This window comes from Labrus mixtus, chromosome 4, assembly GCF_963584025.1.
Source record: "Labrus mixtus chromosome 4, fLabMix1.1, whole genome shotgun sequence".
Classification (NCBI taxonomy): Eukaryota; Metazoa; Chordata; class Actinopteri; order Labriformes; family Labridae; genus Labrus; species Labrus mixtus.
Window position 1 is genome coordinate 13775989 of NC_083615.1, and position 19726 is coordinate 13795714.

General features: G+C 40.3%; 1 protein-coding gene across 5 annotated transcripts in view; it reads right to left on the reverse strand.

Moving 5' to 3' along the window:
• The window catches only part of ppip5k1b (diphosphoinositol pentakisphosphate kinase 1b), a 54174-nt gene that overhangs the window by 5521 nt on the left and 28927 nt on the right, over nt 1-19726 (reverse strand). For 2 of the 5 annotated variants that reach the window (XM_061035958.1, XM_061035955.1), the window contains 8 exons: nt 18716-18843; nt 18440-18554; nt 17513-17620; nt 17294-17410; nt 16046-16186; nt 15694-15820; nt 13301-13447; nt 10362-10424 (listed from right to left, as the gene is read on the reverse strand). In XM_061035958.1, the coding sequence (XP_060891941.1) occupies nt 10362-10424; nt 13301-13447; nt 15694-15820; nt 16046-16186; nt 17294-17410; nt 17513-17620; nt 18440-18554; nt 18716-18843 (946 nt within the window). The remainder of the gene's footprint in view (nt 1-10361; nt 10425-13300; nt 13448-15693; nt 15821-16045; nt 16187-17293; nt 17411-17512; nt 17621-18439; nt 18555-18715; nt 18844-19726) is intronic. The other 3 variants (XM_061035959.1, XM_061035956.1, XM_061035960.1) reach the window with 2 other exon arrangements.

The window sequence follows — 19726 nt, forward strand, 5'->3', positions numbered from 1 at the left end:
AAACGAGCTACGTAGCGTTTCAGGCGGCTGTAGGGTCTCAAATGAGTGGCTTGTGACCTTCTGCAGCTGCTGGAACAGTTTTCCTACCGTCAGGCTTCAGTTCTGCAGAATCTTGATGTGAAAAACAAAATCAAAGATGACTCCTGGGGGTTGATGTTCTCTACAGACAAAAACTGGTTCCTCTGCTTAATAAATGTATACAGTACGACTTGGATCAATTAACTCTGATGTAAACAAAAGATGACCTTTCATTGTAGGTGATTGTTAAACTTAGAAGTGAAGCACACGACTTGTATAATTAATGATCTGTTATGTGTTCCCTGGATGATCTTATTGATCATACTGTGGATTTCCTTATGAAAGAGAGCGGAGTATATAAGGGGATGCATTAAGTTCAAATGGAAAATCTAAGAAATTATTAACATGGTGCTGCCAAAATAGAGAAATACAAAAGTGGTGCTTCATCATTTACCATAGAGAAAAAATATGCATCATTTTTATTTTTCAAAATGCTCAATATGTAAAAAAAAAAAATCTTAGCCCAAAATCAGAGTTTTTCAGACCCCTACAGATTTCTGCCTCCAGTTCACCCCTGGAAGAAACAACGACGCCGTCATCCCATCAGCACAGATTGTAAAATAAAGCACCAAGCTACAAGAACCTGGCCTGAGGAAGAGTCCTTGAGCAAGACAAAAGAGATGTTCATGATAAGGTGGGCGACGTATTTATAATAACTCCTTAAAGGAACAGAGTAAATGATGTCATGAGGTTTTCCAATAAGACTTCAACCACCTGATCGCACCCTCACCCTCCACGTTCAAGCTTAAAGGACAACTGAAGGCGACTGCAAAACATGCAGCGAAACATACCTACTGTAAGAATCCTCTTTATAGCATTGTTTTTAAATTCAGGAACGTTTATTCTAGTCTAACAAACACCATGATTGTAATTCCAATATAAGTATTCAATTCCAAATGTATTACATTAGAAGAACCCTCAGTCAAACGTACCGGCCCTTTACCTTTACTGGATCACTGCAGGTGAATCCATTAGTATAACTTGATGATTGTAGTGTAACATGTTGTGTAAATGCATCTTCATATATCAATATTTATTTCACCTTTGAATTTTTATTTATTGTTTGAATTTTTTAATTCCATGTAATGCAATAAAAAAAAAAACATATTTTAAGTTTTTTATACAACAAAAGATGTTGTGATTAACCACCAGGACAAACGTAACTGATATTTTTTTTTTTTTCAAAATTGTATAATAATGTATCAGTAATCTCTGCTCTTTCAACTGAAACTGAAATTTCTTCAAATTCTGGCATCCAAGGAAGACGCACTTGCAGAATGAATGCATAGCTACTAACTAGCTAAAAACACTGTAGACTGTATTGATGAAACTTTTAATGACTTGAGTGAGCGAGAGAACGGAAGATGTTGAAGCGCTCAGTGGTTTTATATATTGTTGTAGCACTAGGGAGGAGGGACTACGCTAAGGAACACTAGTGCCTTGTGGTGCATTCATGTGGTTTCAGACACATCGGGAAAAACGAGTTTCCGAGTTGTAAAATGCACATGAACATCTGCTCAACTCGGAAAAGAATTAGACGCAGACTTGACGTCAGAATCTTAATCACTTGGGGGGCAAAATATGTTTTGTTAATGTCAATGTACTTTTTTTAATTCACGTATTGCACATCAACTTTTTCCTCAAATATAACTTGTAACGGTTACATTCCACAGATCTTCTTCGTAGCATCAACTTTACAGACTTTCAAGACTGTTATCTGATGTTTCTTAGGTCAGCTGAAATGTTTCCTGTCAAAGTGTGGGTGCAAACCATCACAATCTCTAAACACAAACACAACAATGCCATGGCATGCAAACCAGTGCCATACAATGCAGCCACACTGACACACACACACAAAACGGCAATAAAGCGACAACATATATTAAAAAAAAAAAAAAAAAAAAAAGGAAAATGGATGGAGCGTCCAGTGCATCCATATCCCCAGAGCATGCTGGTCAGCCTTGCATTTCTCCATGATTAATGTGCTGTGACTTCACATCTTTCCAACCCCCTTAAACAACATGTCCAACACAACGACACAAGCAGAACAAACTGCAGTCAGCACTTACTGCACACAAACCACTCAAGGCCTAAATTTCCCCTGCTGATAATTTTCTCAGATACGTTTCAGCAGAGTTATTCTGTGTTAATGCTTCTCATGGGATCAATCTTGTGCAGCTCATGCTCAAACCACGTATACATCAGGTAAGTTATGGATTGTTTGAGGGTTATCCATGGACTGTTTTAAACACGGACATAGTCTCAGTGGTGTCACCCATTGATTTCTGAAGAGGCGTTATTAAGCCCGGTCCCAAAATTGGAATCGATGACTCCCAACTAATTTCCTGTTAACCAAGAAGAACGCAAAGAGGCGGAGCTAAGGCGGGCTGAATGAATATCAACGCAAAACTTGCTACTCTAATCTGTAATCTAGCTAGCATATTCCTAACGATGAAGACGACACAAATGGAGCCGACAGTTTAAGGTCAGTAACAGGATTAAGCTGAAGCTGTGGCTAGCCTCTTGGCAAATAGCTACAACGTGCCTGCCTGTCATTCGAGTCAGCCATGCCCCTTACTCTTAGCCTTAATATATTATCAAAACCGGTGGGGTATCAGAACATTTACCCAGTACATTTTTTACAAATAAAAAAAATGAGCTACACAGTTTTTTCACAGGCTGTACACGTTTGATTCTGCTGTAAAAATGTGTATTTTAGTGGCGCTGTTGGTCGAGTTGTTAGGATGTGCGCCCCATGTACAGAGGCTTTATTCCTAAAAGCGGGTGGCCCGGGTTAAAGTCTGACCTGTGGCTTTCCCTTATTTAATATCCCACTCTCTCTGTCCCTAATATCTGACTCTATCCACTGTCCTTTCTCTCCAATAAAGGCCCAAAAAGCCCAAAAATAAATCTTTAAAGAAATTAGCATTTTAAAATGAGATCTAATGGGGAGTCTTTGGTTTTCGGAGCCTGCCTCAAGTGGACACTCAAGGAACTGCAGTTTTTTACCATTCCACATCGGCTTCTTCCTTCAACACTTGAGGTTGCTAACTTTCCTTCTGTCATTCTGTTTTAAATCCACAACTATCAGCAGGACATTTCTTCATTCATCTTATACATTAACACAATTACATGATATATACAAGAACATAATGGAAAACTGCAAAAACAGAACCGATTACAACACAAAAACAACACATACAGCTGCAGTTAGGGGCTGTATTTTATGATCCAACATCAGATATTTTGCAAAATGGATGCTGGCCAAAGCTTCATTCATTAGAAAAGATAAGATGGCTGTTAATGTTAAAGCTCTTCCTTCCAAGGCTTTGATGACATAAAAAACATATCTGCTTGGCATAAATTGATAATACAAAGCCTCAGGAGAAAGTGTTTAGGTGGCTCAGCAGACTTTGATCTCACTCTTTACATTTGTTGGCTGACATTAATCCTCACCTCCAACTGTTCTCTGTTTCTTTCGTTACTGCGCTCCAAAGTAAGAGTGGTTTAAAAATGACATAAGATGGCATTTATTGCCTCTTTCTCCTCCCCTATCTCTGCTGCAGCCTCTTCACATGGATATCAAATTCAGCTCACACACCAGATGCAGCAGGAGCTGAAAACACTGATGCTTCACTGCACCACTCACTCAACCATTTACCAACACATCTGAACACAAAGACAGCAGGATGGCGAAGAGAAGACAGTGATGTTTAAATAGAGAATAACAAAGAAACATCGAAGTCAACATGACCTAGCCAAAAAAACATCTTGAGATACTAGCTGCAAAATAAAAAATTCTGTATCTTATCACACACTAATTTCTGCTTAAAGCAGAAGGATAATTGCGTAGGTTGGTTAAGGTGACATTTGTGCCAAGACGTGCTCATGAAACGCTTTACTTAATCACCAGTTTATGAACAAGATACCACTTAATAAGCCAATTCAAATGAAGACTGAGACGATGACCCAGATCTTTCAGCAGACGCTCGAGTATCTGCTTTTCGGTGAGGGAACATATTTCTGGAGCCTCGAGGGAGACAGCAGTGCCCAGTCGTGACCCTCCTGGTGTGAGGGAGAAATTGGTGCCATCAACATCTGACTCTTTTCTACAGACCTCGTTACAACAAATGTCAAGTTTTAAGGCATTCTGTCTGTACACGGTGCTCAGGATGGAGTAAATACACAATGCAGTGAGACAAGCTAAAAATCCTTTAAACAGAAGAGTTAGTTTTACTGGTCGTCAAGTCTCCACCCAGCATGCATGTAGAGCAATTAGTCCTCCTTGTGCAGAGATGCTTCAATAGAAATTGAGAAAAATTAGTATTTTTAAAGTGATTAGAGCTCGCTCTCTAAAGTAGCTTTTTTTATGTCCAGATAAAGCGCAGCACACGTTCATGAACGTGCTAAAGACGGGCTGAAGACAAAACAGACTTCAGGACTTAAAGACACCTTGAAATAAAGTTTTACGACATGTACCTGTTTACTGTTCTTCACCCTCTCTCTTCATGTAAATATATGACCATATGAAATCAAAACCTAGCTTATATGCTTGTACATGTAGGCTGACTCGCTAACCTCTCTTTTTAAGTAGGTGTGCAGTTAACCACTGACAGAGCCAGAGTCCATAAGCTTGGACCCTGAAACCAGAACAAAATATCCCAACACAGAACTATAAGACAGACCAACATAGCAGACAACACATCCACTAATAAGTAAAACCATCGTATTAAACATACTATTGAGACCAAGTGTGCTGTATATCCTGAGTTTTGATGATATTTTGCAAAAACTGATGACCTCTACAATATTAACTTCTGATTTCACTGTTTCTCCATCATTCTCGTCACACTGATGTAACATGTACTGATAGGTACATTTAGTCCATGTGAAGCAGAATCCTAAGCCTCTGAACCTCCTTTCAAGGTAAGTATCCGTTTCTTTGAGATAGTTAAGATGATGACAGAAAATTCTACAGCTAGCTCTCAGGCTGCAACAAGATACACTCCTCTATCTTCAAACCCTTTGTAGGTTTAGTTTTTCAACAGAGAAAAAATCATTTGAATCAATAAAAAACTTTGTAACTACTATTCCTAGCAACAACACAGGTGGGCGGGTAAAGTTAGGACTAAGTTTGTCTAAATGTCCGATACTTTTCAATACCACATGTTTTAAACGATACAAAGTTGTTATTTTTATGATTGATAGTATCGTTAAGTACAGACGCTTTAAAAAAAAATGTGTTATATTTTTGGGCAATTTTAGCTTTTATTGTATAGGACAGCTGAAGAGAGACAGGAAATGTTGGGGTGAGAGAGTGGGGGATGACATGCATCAAAGGGCCCAGGTCAGATTCAAACCCATGGCCGCTGCGATGAGGACTATAGCCTCTGTACATGGGGCGCAAGACAGAACTGCTAGCCTATTCGGCGCCTCTTCAGTCATATTAGTAACCGAAAGATGCAACAAGCAAAAGAGAGAGAGTCTAAATTTCACAACTACATGTGCAACGTTTTGAACTGCATTAGAGACAGGGTGTTGGAGTTTACCTGCATTTTTTTGGTGATTAAAAACAAGGAATTACACAACATTTGGCAACTAGGACTTGTATTGGATTTCTGGTATTGTGGCGACTCTAATTGGCGCCAATGTTGTGTGATGGTTCCTTCACTGAACCTCAAGCCCTTTCATCAAAACTGTCTCAGAATTTAAACTCCAAACAGATTCAGTTCCACTTGTAAATGTGCATATGATGGAAGCTGAAGGTAACCTGCAGTTTCACTGTGAGTTTAAGTTTGCAGGTAAAAGTACATTTCCTGCTTTCAAAGCCAGTGTTTGCACCCTCTAGCAGAAATGTTAAGAAGAAAATTGGACCAAGTTTTCCATTGGACATGAAACAGAGCAGACCTGCAATGTGACTGACAGAATACAGGACAGGATGAAAGCACAGGCAGCAAACCAGACCACAGTAAGCAAAGCTCAACCCGCAGTAACAGCGTCCCACTAGCTCAAACACTAGAGCCAGAGGTAAGCAACAGCAGCCGAGTCGGATCTACAGAGCCTGACCGTGCAGGGATTCTGGCAGCTCCTGACCAGACATCAGCCAGGTCTTGAGGAGGCGGAGGTGGTAGGGACAGTGGCGCAGGTGGTGGGCCGTGGCCCCGTCCACAGCCAGAGGGACAAACCCCGGCAGGGCTGGCTCAGCGGGAAGAAGCCACCCCGGCAGCTGGACTACGCAGAGCTCATCTGAGGGCTCTGAGGGACGAGAGGCAGAGCAGGGAGAGAGGAGGAAAAAGAACAGTGGAGCAGCAGGAGGAGAGCGAGGAGTGATAGAAGCGGAAAGAGCAGTGTGGCTTCAGGACACTGAGCCGGTTGTCTGTATAGAAAGTGCATTTGTTTCGATCTTTAATTAAATCAATGCAGGTCTTTTTCTCTGTGAACTTTTGGCCTTAGCACATCAGTATGAGTCACCCTCAACAAGCAAATCGCCACAATCCCTCTTTCTTTTCCATTTCAAAGCACACTAAGTTCTAACAAAAAATAAGCAGACCAGCAGAGGTTACAAGAAGGACACAGTGGTCAATATCAGTCAATAATCTATGAGCACAGGTTAAAAAGGATTCAGCGAGAACACATCAGAGACAACGTGGACGAAAGTTTTGTCAATATTATTTAAAGAACACAATTCAGAAAAGCTGTGTACTCCCCATCACACATAGCAGGGCTGTTATTAAATGCTCCGTCGATCATTAAAATAATGGAGATTGTATTGTTTTAAACACATTGTATTAAAAAGTATCAACTAATTTGACAATCTTAAAGGAAGAATGTGCAACATTTACACATAAAACAGAAATCAAGAACTCCTCTTTAAATGTCTCTCTGAGTCATAGACAATGAGTGAGAAGCCTGAGTCCTGCTGGCTGTGTTGTTGTCAACATTGTGTTTACATCATGTTTACATGGACTGGACGGCCTTGTGTATAAAGTTGTTTTAGTCAAGGACTAGAGAAAAGAAGAATAACATACTCACTGCTTATTTGGATGCCACGTGAGTGTCTTTAGATCATTCTGTGTCAATTTATGTACAACATGTAGCTATGAGTAAACCAAAGTGTGCTAGCATTAGCCTGCTAACACAACAATGCAGGCCAAAGGCAATTGCAGCTCAAGCAAAGGACAATTTTGTTGGCCGCTTGCTCTAAATGGTGCTTAATTATGGTGCTTTCTGATTCATAACTCCTTAGTGAGAACGCGAGTGGAGAGGGGTTGGAGGTGTGCTGCTGGAGGAGAGCAGAGGATTCAGAATAGCGGAGGTGTCGCCAAACAGCAGTTTGTTTTGGTTTCATGCTGGTGTTCTAGGGCGACATCTACTGGATCAAAAAGTTGCACATTCTTCCTTTAAAGGGACACATAAACAATCTCTCAAAACAAGTGAATAGTGTTTAAGATTCAGGGCACCAAACCATCGCAGGGCTCGACTGATGACACAACACACAACAACTCTTTCCAGAGGTCCAAAGACTCCGGTCTCATCATGATGCAAATGTTTTGTGGACATTTTTGCTCGTTTATTTGTTATAAAACACCAACATTGCCTGAAGTGCCAAAAATCCTAAAACCAGCAATAAGTGATTTTCTTTGGGGATTAGAGGTTATTGAAAACATGCTGTAATATCAACATAACCTTTAAAGTTGCTGTGGAGAATATGTTTTTCAATCTCTTGCTAATGTCTGCATCCAGAAGACTCACATCAAGGGTCAGAAATTGTATTCCTGAACCTTTGATAGATGTGAGCCCAATATTGCTAACCAGATGTCTGGATTATGTTAATGCTGTTCATCATTCTGTCTCAACACAACAGATAACCCTGAACAGCATGTGACGTCTCGTGTACAGACAGCATAAACCAGACACGTTTCTGAGCCACTCATCCAAATCTTTAAACCCCGTTGAGTCATATCCAAATCATGTCAGGACTTGTTTCAGATCTCTACATTGGAGAAGCTTGATTATGCTCCTTCTTAATCTATCAGTGCCAATCAGGCTCCCGGCAGTAAACTCCTGCATGCTCTCCATATATAGCGGTGGTGCCAAACTTTCTGAGATCACATACATTTAATCAAACTGCTTTTTAACAAGGATGGGAAATGTTTGAAAAACAAACAAACTGAGGGGTAAATATCTTCAATACCAACAGCCTCAAGCTAGCATGTTACTCACAAATGACTGATAGAAAAGAAAAATGGAAGATAAAATCACAACCTTTAAGAAAATGACTATTTAAAGTTACAAACCAATAGTTAAAGCAGCACACTTTACAAACGTTACGGCTGCTGGACTTCTCTAACTTACTGGAAGTAGTTCCACAGATCACCTTTACCTGAGCGTTACTTCAAGCCAACAACCAGAGCAAACACTCGCTACCAGGAGAGATTTACAAAGGAGACTTTGCATTGGAGGCTTGCAAAAAGAAAACAACTATTTTCATGACTGATTATTCTGCTGAATAGTTAATATAATACATTATTTTGCCTGTTGGTTGCCCTTGGTTCATCAGACATTCAGTACATATGCAAAAGTCTCCATTTGTTATTTTAACAGAGAAAACTGTAACCAGAAGATTGTGTACTTGTTTTTTTTAATTTAAAGAAAGAGTGAAATATGTAATCTATTTTTAAATGTGTTACAATGAATGAGCAAATTGTTTAATTTCTACAGAATGATGTGAAAATGACAAGAAGTGTTACTACTTAGGCGGATGGATTAAATAAGATTAAAAACTAGAAAGCACATCTATTTATATGACTTAAAATATCGTACCTAAATAATTAATAAAACAATACATAAATATGTAGTTAAAAATGAGAGACGAGAGAAGCAACAATTCTTAATATAATATGGAACCGTTCGGTGCGGTTTTGAAGTACAACTAGCTTCCACGCAAGTCCAAGCGCTGGGATAAGGAAACTCCTACTTAAAAGTAAATATCCAACCACTATGCACTGAAGTTGGGGGACTGGTGTCAGATTTCAGACTTTATGATGATGAAGTGGAGGAGAAGCAGCAGTATGAGGAAGCACCGCCGTCTTTCTAATCAGTGGTGCTAAAATGGAACACTTACAGAGTTTGTCTAAAAGTTTACAACAACAGACTTTAGCAGGCTGTAACATTACTAACATGACGCTGCTGATTGTTGTCAGACGCAGCCACCAGCGGGTCACTGCACGATGCAGACGAAATGAGAGTGAACGGAGAAAAGATGAAGCAGGATTTGAAACAAAGTTACCAAAACAGAATGAAATATCAACGCTTAACGACCAATTTCAGTGTGAAAGTCCTCAAGAATATGTAAACATATATATTTTAAAATACTGTAGTGTCTTCCTATTTGTACATCAGGTCTACATGGCACTACTTAAACGCTGGGTTTTTGTTACTGAGACGATACCACACACACTTGGAAAGTGTATAAATAGATTTGGAATAAAAAAAATAGCCTTTTTCTTAACCCCTTGCTGTTCCTGTAAAATTAGCCAAAAACGTCTAACAATGGAATACCAACACAAAACAAACCCACTCCTACACCCGGGCTGTCAGAATCTAACTGAAAACTGTGACCAAAAAAAAAAAAAGAGGTACATATTGAACCGTGGGCTGACTGTATTGTTGCATCCATTTAGCAACTGCATGTGATTTTTTTTAAATGAATCATTTCATTTCAAAACACACCACTCCTTTTGTGTGTGGGGCTACAAAGTTGAGAAACCGTAAACAAATAATTAAATCACAACATAAACAGCAAAGTTCATCTCTGTCAGATTTTGAAACAAGTTTTCGATTTAAACAAAGAACAAAGAGTGCTGGTGAGGACAATGTATGATGTGTAAAAAGATTTGATTACATTCCCATAGTGATATATCATTGATGATGATTAATAAATGTAAAGTTGTATTCCACATATTCAATGTGAAACCAACCCGTAGAGAACAGCGGGATCAGGGAGGCAAATTAAAACAGATGCAGGCAGAGCAGGTGGTGTTAGAGGTGTGAAGGCCAAAATCAACACAAGAAACAACAAACACCGAAAAGTGTGCGGTGAAACAGAAACTCTTTTCAATTTGGGTCATTTTAATCTGGGAGACGTTTAATGTAATTAACGCAGTCAAACGCCAAAAAAAATAGAAAACACACGAAATGTTTTCCCAACATAAAGGTCATGCAAAATAAACAGGAAAAAACTGGAGGAGTTTCGAAATAAACTTGAATAAAAGCAGACATACCATTGGTCGGATGCCTGGCAAACGACACAGAAAATCTCTTTACTGGAGGCATAGAGAACAGCTCTGAGGAGATAAGAAAGGTAACTGGTGTTACTGGGACTGCTGGTTCCTGTGTCTGCCAGCCTGTTTGGTTGTACAAGATCGAAATAAGAGGTAAAAAAAAAAAAAAAAAGAGAGAGAGAAGAGAGAAAAACAGGATGAGAGAGAGAGTTGGCCTGTTGATACATCAATATCCATCTGCCAACCAACTTGTGTGAAAATGAGGGTCATCGCTGAACAAACAAAGAGGAGATAGACAGAGAAAGTGAATGGAAAGGTTGAAGAGGGGATGAGGTAAATAAAAGATGTTTTGTATGAACAGTTAACATGCAAGAGGAATGACGCTGGACTCTGAATCCCACCTCCCTTTTCTTTCTATCATTGGACTCTTTTCTAGACACTCACTTGCTGTCTTGCTGTGAGTTAGATGAGGAAACTGTTAAAATGTAAGTCGTCCTATGGCTGTAGGGTACGCATGAGGCTACACACAGTAGTGGGTGAGCCTGATTTGCCCTTACATGTGGACACGGGGTGATAGCCGGCCTGGCTCTGTCGTAATGCAAGAGGTACAAATCTGTATTTATACCTCTGAAGTTCACACATGGACTGTTTTTTTTGTTTGCTTGATTCCAACAATACTTTTTATTTTTACAGATTTTACATATGAAGTCTAGACTGTATGTAACAGTTTGCCGCTTTCTTTCTACAGTTTGATCTCTACCCTGACATATCCTGCTTCATTACAGGTTAGGTGTTCATTTTAAATCAACCCAACGATCTAACCCCGTAAGAAGTTAACCGCCTTCGAACTACTGAAAACTAACAAAAAATCATGTGTCTTGGCACAGACCCCTGGGTCATACCATTTTATAAACTCTCTTCTTTTAGCTCTCTTTTAGGTCTCCTCACCAACTTCTTCCTGAAAATATTTGACTTTTTTTTCATTTAAATGCTCTACAATGTGTCTGTGACTCAGTGATTTTAAGAACCATTCCCCTAAAAGCTGCCTGATATTGTTTACAGTATAATACTGTAGATGCTATGAAATCAGTGAAAGGGAAATTATTGGCTGTAAGACGCTGCCGTTCTAATTGTAAATGGGCAGTTACTTGATCTCCCATGAATGTAAAAAAAAAAAAAACTGAGCTTAGCGCTCAATAAGCCCGTCTCCCCTTGAACACAGGGGCTCACACTCTACTCAGTGACCTCAGCTTCGACTCTGACCCCTCCGCTCTTTGCTGCATGTCATCTCCATGCTCTCTGACAACATTCAAGACTCTATGCAACGTCTTCTCCACTTAAGGCAAAGGCCAAATAACTTCCTCACAACTGCTTTGATGTCATGAATTACATGGTAAAAACTAGCCCCTGAAATTTAAAGAACCAGTGCGTGGATTTAGTGGCATGTAGCGCTGAGATACTGAAGACAGCTTCTCTCTTAAACTGCAGTAGGAAACGTGGCAGTTAAACATGGAGGACTCTGTAAGTGGAACGGCTCATCTTAAGGTAACAAAACACCTTTTTTATTGGATCATACACTTATTAAACCATATCTTATTAATCCACTTTAATACATATTATTTTCCATTTTGGTCATTAGTTACCGTAAATCTTAGAGGTAGGTTCCTTTAGGCGATAACAGTAGAAATGCAGAAATTGTTTGAGCTTTTTTCCTATTTCCTGGCTGCAAGAATTCATTTTTAAATTGACAGTAGTACTGTAGCACTCATTCATTCCCTTTTCCAGTAAAATTAATAAAACATTTGTCCTGATTCCACCTCCTCTTCCTTCAAATGAACAGAGTTGACGTCATTCCAAACCCTCACCTGTGTCTCAGAGAGTTGAACATGATGCAACACAAATGAGAAAGAAAGCATCTGTTACCTGCTGGCACAAAGTAAACTCGCACTCACAGAGTGACACCCGGTGGATGAACTGAACAGCTCAGTTTCATGTTTTTAAAACCTACAGTGGGAATAAGAAATCCCTGCAGCTTTGAAGATCCAAATGCATCCAAATAAATGCATCTGCTGCTGCTGACTTCACCTGAGGATGTGTCATATATATCTTAAGATATAAAGAAAGTTATGAGATAACGGCTTTGAATGGCGTTTAATCCAGATGTATGAGATGAATCAACCTGCTCAAAGGACCCCTGGTGGCTGCAAAAACAACCTGCCTGTACTCACCATTACCAACATGAGACTGAGGGAAAATTGAGTGGAGGAGGAATGCGACTGGGGATTATTTAAAGGTGGATTACTGAGTGGTGAAAGTATTTCTGTTCCAAATAACCGGCTGAGTTTCTTAATGTAAGGATTACCGTAAATAGTGATTAATGAAGACAGCCAGACTTCTGGCTTCCAGACACAAAAATTACTTTACTGAGGATTACGAAATTACATTCCCAGAGAGAGGATGTGGTGCGATCTGCAAAACAACATGCACAGAGAGAGAGAACACTTCAACTCATTCAAACCCAAGCAGACGGTGGTGTTATCAGAGAGTGGACGTGCTGATCTGAAGGGAACATTGATCACCGATTGCTGCAGGATACCACACAGTTCAATGTGCTGTGAGGCTGCATGCTCAGCATTAGCTGCACAGCTAATCACTCTGCTGTCAAATCAGTGCCCTTATTATGCATAATAAATCACTCAGGAAAGGTGACGCAACAGATTGAAATTACTCGATCATTTTGGAAAACAAAGCATAAAAAAGATCACTTTGATTTTTAAAAAGTGACAAATACAGAATGCCCAATCAATCTCATTAAAAGCTTAAAGTTGCAAAAATAATAAGAAAAAAGACTTAATTTTTTTTTCAAGCCAGAAAGAGAGCTTGGGGACCTCCACAAAAGAGACAGGAGATGAAATGTCCCCCCTTGTGTGTGAACATACCAAACATGCCAATCTGGCACGGCAGGCTGCCGGGGGACAGAGGTGGTTTTCGGTGGTGGTGGTGCGTGCGGACGTAGTCCCGCAGGTTGGGGGCGCTACAGGACACCCCAAGGGCGGAGGCACTGAAGAGCCCAGAGCAGAGCGAGCCTGTGTGAGGGAGGAGCCGGGGTGGGGGGGGAGGGGGTGTGTGGGGTGAGGGTTAGTTTTTAATACACACCATGCCATTATTCATAACAAACTGTTGCTATGAGCAGACTCTGACATGAGTGTGTGTACATTTCAAAAAAATGTACACCTGTTTGAAAACCCTGTAACTTCAGCCATTTCCATTTTTTAAATTATGTCGTTTATTATTCAAGTTAAAAGAGTCAGAAAATTATTTGTTGCAACATTTTGAAAGAAAAAAAAAAGCCAGGAGCTTTGTCTGGAAATGGAAACATGCTACAGGGTTTTCACAACAGTGTGCGAGACCTATGCATGTGTACATTAAGAGTGTGTATGTGTAAACAAAGGTGCATCAGTTCATACTAAAAGTGTGTTTTGTAAGCAGGAAGCAGCAGAGACGAGACAAAAACCCGCAAAAGGGATTGTTTAAGACTCCTGTTGTGCATGGACTCTTTAAAGTTTTCAGCCAATTCTAATATATTTCATTCTTAATCAATATCGAGTTTACACACAATGCATATGTTAGGTGATTGCAGAGAACAAAAACCTTAAAACAGTGCGAGTGTTTGCTCTTCATGTCCTTGTTCTATAAACAGTATGAGGGTATGAGAAGCAGAGAGGTCGTCCCTGACACCTGACGCTCTCGTATGTGAACTGTGCAGCTACTGTTGTTGGTGTTGGTGATGAACAGACAGGGATCACTCAGCGGCCTCACACTTACTACACTCAACAGGCTCCACTGAGAGAATACCCAGAGGCTTTACATGAAGCTCCTTTGATGTTGCACAAACACAGAGGCAACCGCCGCATTAAGATTCGTTCTAATTAAGCAGTGAGTGACAGGCTGATTAGCACATTAGGTCAGATATAGCGCTGCGCCCACGCTGCTCTTCTACCTGCTCTTTTCTTGTGTTGTTTTGCCCTCCTGATATTATTATTAAACTGTTTAAAAGGGTTTTAAATGTGAATATGATTTAAATAAATGTCCACACTCCTGCACAAATCTATTAGTATAGTCTAGTTGTCGATTGTCTATCTTTTTTTTGTACAGATGAAGGAAACAAACTGTACTGAATACTTGTCTGTGAGTACGGAGGTAGTTTCATTTGAGATTGGTTCAAAGCACACGTCATGTGACAGAAATTGTTTCCACACAGTGACTCCTCTCCCTGTTCTCACACTAATGGTTTTATGGTTTCCTCCACATGTCTGGAATTAGACGGCAAGCTTTCATGCTTGTGTTAGCGGGTTGTTGGAGGAGAAGTGGAAACAGTGCACACAGCGATACAGGAGTCCTTCAAGGGGTTTTTTTCCACTAGGGTAGAGGTTGACCTAACTTTAAAACACATTTGAAGAAGTTTAAGCTATTCAAGTTTCTGCGCAAAGTTCTGCCAGTAAACTAATTCAGCACAACCTGTAAGATATTTTTAAGAGAATTGGTGGATGGTTTCATCATAGTTAAGGTGTAACCACACAGAAACAAAAGCTAGTTAAACTGCAGTGCATGTAGACGGCTAGAACGCTGCAAATAAATTGCTTATTAACGGATTTCATTTTTTTCTGCATTAAAGTATTATTATAAACATACTGTATTCATTATTTTGTTATGACAGGTAATAGAAAGTACACATTTTCTAAGATTATTATGTACCACAGACTCAGGAAGCAGGTTAAATTACAGAGTCTGTCATATCATTTACTTTAAGATAAATTGGCATTCATCAGTGATTCAGTCGGTTTTGATTCCTGCAGATACATCAGAAATAAAGATAAAAACAGGGACAATATGTCCTATCTGTTGTCGCTTTATCACCTAACAGGGATATCTGCATGTCCCTGAACTCTACGTGACACCAGAGAACCTGCAGCTGGCCGTGAACGCATCCGTCCCTGCTGACCTCTCACCTGCATAGTTTGGAGTCTGACCCTGTTTGGCGTCTGCTAAGCTGAGGTGGAATGTGACAGTCAGAAAGAGAGAGAGAGCGAGAGAGAGAGAGAGAGAGGGGGGCGGGGTTGATGGAAAGAAACAAATAAAGGAATAAAAGGGGAGACATGGAAAGGTAGGAGAGGGTGTGGGAGAAGTCACAGTGGGAGCTTGGGATGAAGGGGAAGATCAGTGATGACAGCTGGAGATAAATGTGTTGGGAGGTCAGTGTGTCTGTTGGCAAAAACTATCTCTCTCCACACACACATATTCAGAAAACACACACACACACACTCACACACACCAGGAATGAGGTGCCCACCTAGGCCACTGGTTGGTTTGATCTCAGGAGACTGGCGCGACACGGAGGGGAAGAGTCGGTGGGAGGTGCAGCCTTTGGTGGACTGGGTGGGGGAGGTCTCAGAGAGGACCTGAGCGGGGCCATGAAGACCAGGGGGTTAAGAGTGAGACGGCTGCTACTGAAAATCAGGGATCTGAAGTTTCCCATTCACTTATAACCATGACACTTTTGACATTAAAGAACAAGACAACACTAAACTAAAGAAGCACTAAAGCAGAAAATACAAAGAAACACCCAGTCTAGATTTATATTTCTAGCATTGCTTCATGAAAAAAACAATACTACATCCTGGCACCTCCATAGAGCCCGTCTTGCGGTTGCGTATCATGGGGGATCTTCGCTGAATGTTGATTGGCTCAGAGATAGGGATTGCCTGGTCTGTCTGGTCCTGGCAGAGGTCCTCCAGGCTGCCCTGATTGGGCTTCTTGTCTTCATTCTGATTATCAAGAGAGCACAAATTGGACATTTTTCAAATATGTATTATTTTCATGGAAACTCATGCAGATGCACAGACAAGGACACCCACCTGTCATCCCTTTTTTCTAATATGTAATAAACAACAACATAAAGAGGGAACCAGTTCTCAAACCGGAGCCGGATCCAGACGTTCACATAACAGAGCCGGCTTGTTTCTGATTGACACATCACTAAACGATAGAGGGAGATGGCATTTCCAATATGGCGACCAATCGTTAGGCTTCAAATCTCTGCTTAAGAAACCAAAGGGTGATGGCACTGAGACTATGTCCATGTTATATCTGTTTGAGTTGTTAGCATTGCATATATTAGCCTTTGCTTATTTTAAGTTTATATTTAATGTTAAACGTTTTGTACATTGACAGCTCAGCTCACTGAAGACAGGTTCCTCGTGTGTGTGTAAGCAGGCATGGCCAATAAAGCTGATGCTGATTCTGTCTATTGTATTTTACTTTGAAAACTCTGAACTAAGTTCAGGTCTAACCAAACATCTCAGTTTGTCTTGTACATCCAGCAGCTGTGTGCTTTACGGACTGGTATGTCAAATTAAATTCCAGGTTGAACCTTTGTAAAATATGGAAAAGAACAAGTGGAGGAATACTAATGATGAATTATTTTATCTTTGCAACAATGTAGCACGGCTAAACTTGAGATGCATGTCGGCAGAGCAAAGAAGAAGTAAAGTCCCCTCTGGTAGTAATTCAAATTAACGATTTATCAACAAGGGAGCTTTTGTTTTATTCAGGTCCAGCCCTGCACTGTCAATTCTCCCCAAAAAAACGGCAGAGTGTCAGACAGGCAGCCCAGACGACCACTAAAATACAGAGATAACTGCCTAAAGTATTCATCTCATTCCAGATACAGATCAGCAACTTTATGCATCCTCTTGTGCATTAAAAAGAAAGTGGCTGATTTATCTTTGTATTTTGTCAGACATATCCAGCAAAGTAATGTAAGTGGACATTCTACTTTATCTGAGTCGCTCTTTCTCTAAATATTAAAGAATAATTCTGCATACTGAGGACCATGAAATGACATCAGACAGAGAAACGAAGCAGACACACACCTCCGATGAGGCTGGCCGGAAGCCAAACCCGAGAGGTACGTTCTCCTCGTCTTCACATCCTTTGACGCCTGGACTGAAGTGAAGCTCAACGTGGAAGCGCTCCTCTGACGAGGGGTCCTGAACACCACAGAGAGATATCAGGACATCTCTACATAAAGCTGCAGTGAAACGACAGAATATTAAATGACAGAATGACTTCTGGCTCTCCACAGCTCTAACCTTATTATTGTCCTCGTACAACATGATGACTATCTGCGTCATGTAGTTGAGTTCAGACACAGCACTGAGATAATCCATCGCCTGTTTCCACTGCTGGTCCTTCTCCTCCTGATACATAAACACAAAACATGGACACACACAGTAGACATATGGAAACAACATTTTAGTTCACTCATAACCTTTATAATGATGTACAACAGGGTATTGATTCTTTGTGTCAAAACTTTCATGAACATAGAACTCACTTTTTGTGGTTCAACGATCTATTACAGACAAGCCTTCATGTAATACAAAAACTCTTTCATGTGCCTACTCTTTTGTGTGTGTGTGTGTGTTGGTGTGTATGTTTTCCTGTTCTTAATGTTGCCTTGTTGCCTCGACGTGTGATTTATTTAAGTGGATTTTCCTCACTGTATTTATTTTTTGATTGCATTTATCCATGAAGCACTTTGTAACTAAGTGTTTTAAAAGTGCTATATAAATAAAGTCTTACTTACACCGAATCATTGCAGAACTCTGTTATTGTGCAGCTCATTGCTGTTAGGGAGATTGTTTATGACTGTATACTAACATGCCTTAGTTGGGAAATCACAAATGTTGCTATTAAAAAGTCATCCTAAGAAAAAAATCTGCTAAAAATAGTCTTGAGTGGAGTTTCCTAATCATTCCGCAAAAACTGCAATGACGTTTAGGAAGATCTTTCTAATGGAAATGAGTCTATTTATCCTTACATCTTGTGTTGTATTTCATCTTCATCACAAACACCTTATTGGACATGTGGATATGACCTACTAGAAGCTGTTGCAACTACTTGTTCTAGTATTAATCTGTTGATATATTTTTATTCCGGCCAATCACAATCAGAAGACATACAGAGATTAAACTCTGTCATTTAGAGGAAAAGAGAGATGATAAATGAGAGCATACATCCAGCAGGCCTCCGTAGCGGCAGACGCTGAGCAGGGAGTGAACGTGACTCTCGCTGGTGAAGTAAAGACGCGTGCGGACGTGACGACCTGGAGACATCACACCGCGAGAATACCTGAACACAAGTGGACAGGACACGACACAGAGCTTAATCAGTCAACACAGCACCATTGACGGTGGCTGAACGTACACAAACACACTCTGTATATGTGCATGTAGTCTAAATATATACATGTAAACACGTTTGTGTGCGCTTTGTAGCGGCTTGTCTCTCACAGGGGGTGCAGCTTGTTGACGGCCTCGTCCTCGTGGGTCCTCTGAAGGTCCAGCTGGATCTTCTTCATCAGAGGGACACAGTAAGCCTGAGCGATGTCCAGTTTCTCCGCTTTGGTGATGCCATACTCCTAGTAGAGATGAAATCGAAAGGAAAGGCAGGCTGTTTGAACTTTCACACTCTTCTTTAATCAGCTTATCACGGTCAGGAGGAGATGGAGTCTGAACTGAGCATATCTCGGGGCGGGAGGAAACATGCAGAGCACATCTCAAACTCTCTCACATCACAGTGAAGACAGATAAAAAGGTGACACATTCATGCACTAGAGCCTTCATGTAAAATCTAAAAAGTCAAAAACTTCCAAAGTACACACACTTTCCAAAAAAATAACTTCTTTAAGTCATAATTTATAGAGAAGTTTGATTTTTACTGTCTTTTATATTGCAACTCTAATCTTGCCACATGGATCAATAAAGTTTGATTTAATGCTCATAGTCAGATTGGTTTCATGACCACAATATGGAGCAATACATTTCTTAATTTAAGTTAATGGTTAAAGGTAAATGTGCTTGAGCGTGTATATTTCTTTTCTAGTCTTCTGACTACTCAAAGCTCTTTTACACCGCAGGTCACACCTACACATTCACACACTGATGGCAGAGGCTGCTATGTAGAGTCACTATCAGAAGTAAATAATCCCACTCATATGCATTCATACACCAACATTGAAGCAGCAGGAGCAATTCTGGGTTAGCTGCAGGAGCTTGGGATCGAACCACCAACCTTCCGTTTGGGAGACGACCGACTGAGCCACAGCTGCTTTAAGTGCAGAAAGCCTTACATGACCCAGATGTCAACATCTCTGACTAATCCGGACGGCTTAGGAAATCCCGAATTTCCCCTCTGGGGATCAATAAAGTACTATCCTATCCTATCCTAAATCATTTAACTTTCAGTTTTTCCTTTCTGGCAAACAAATCTTCCAGTAAATTCCACTACAACAAAATAGCCAA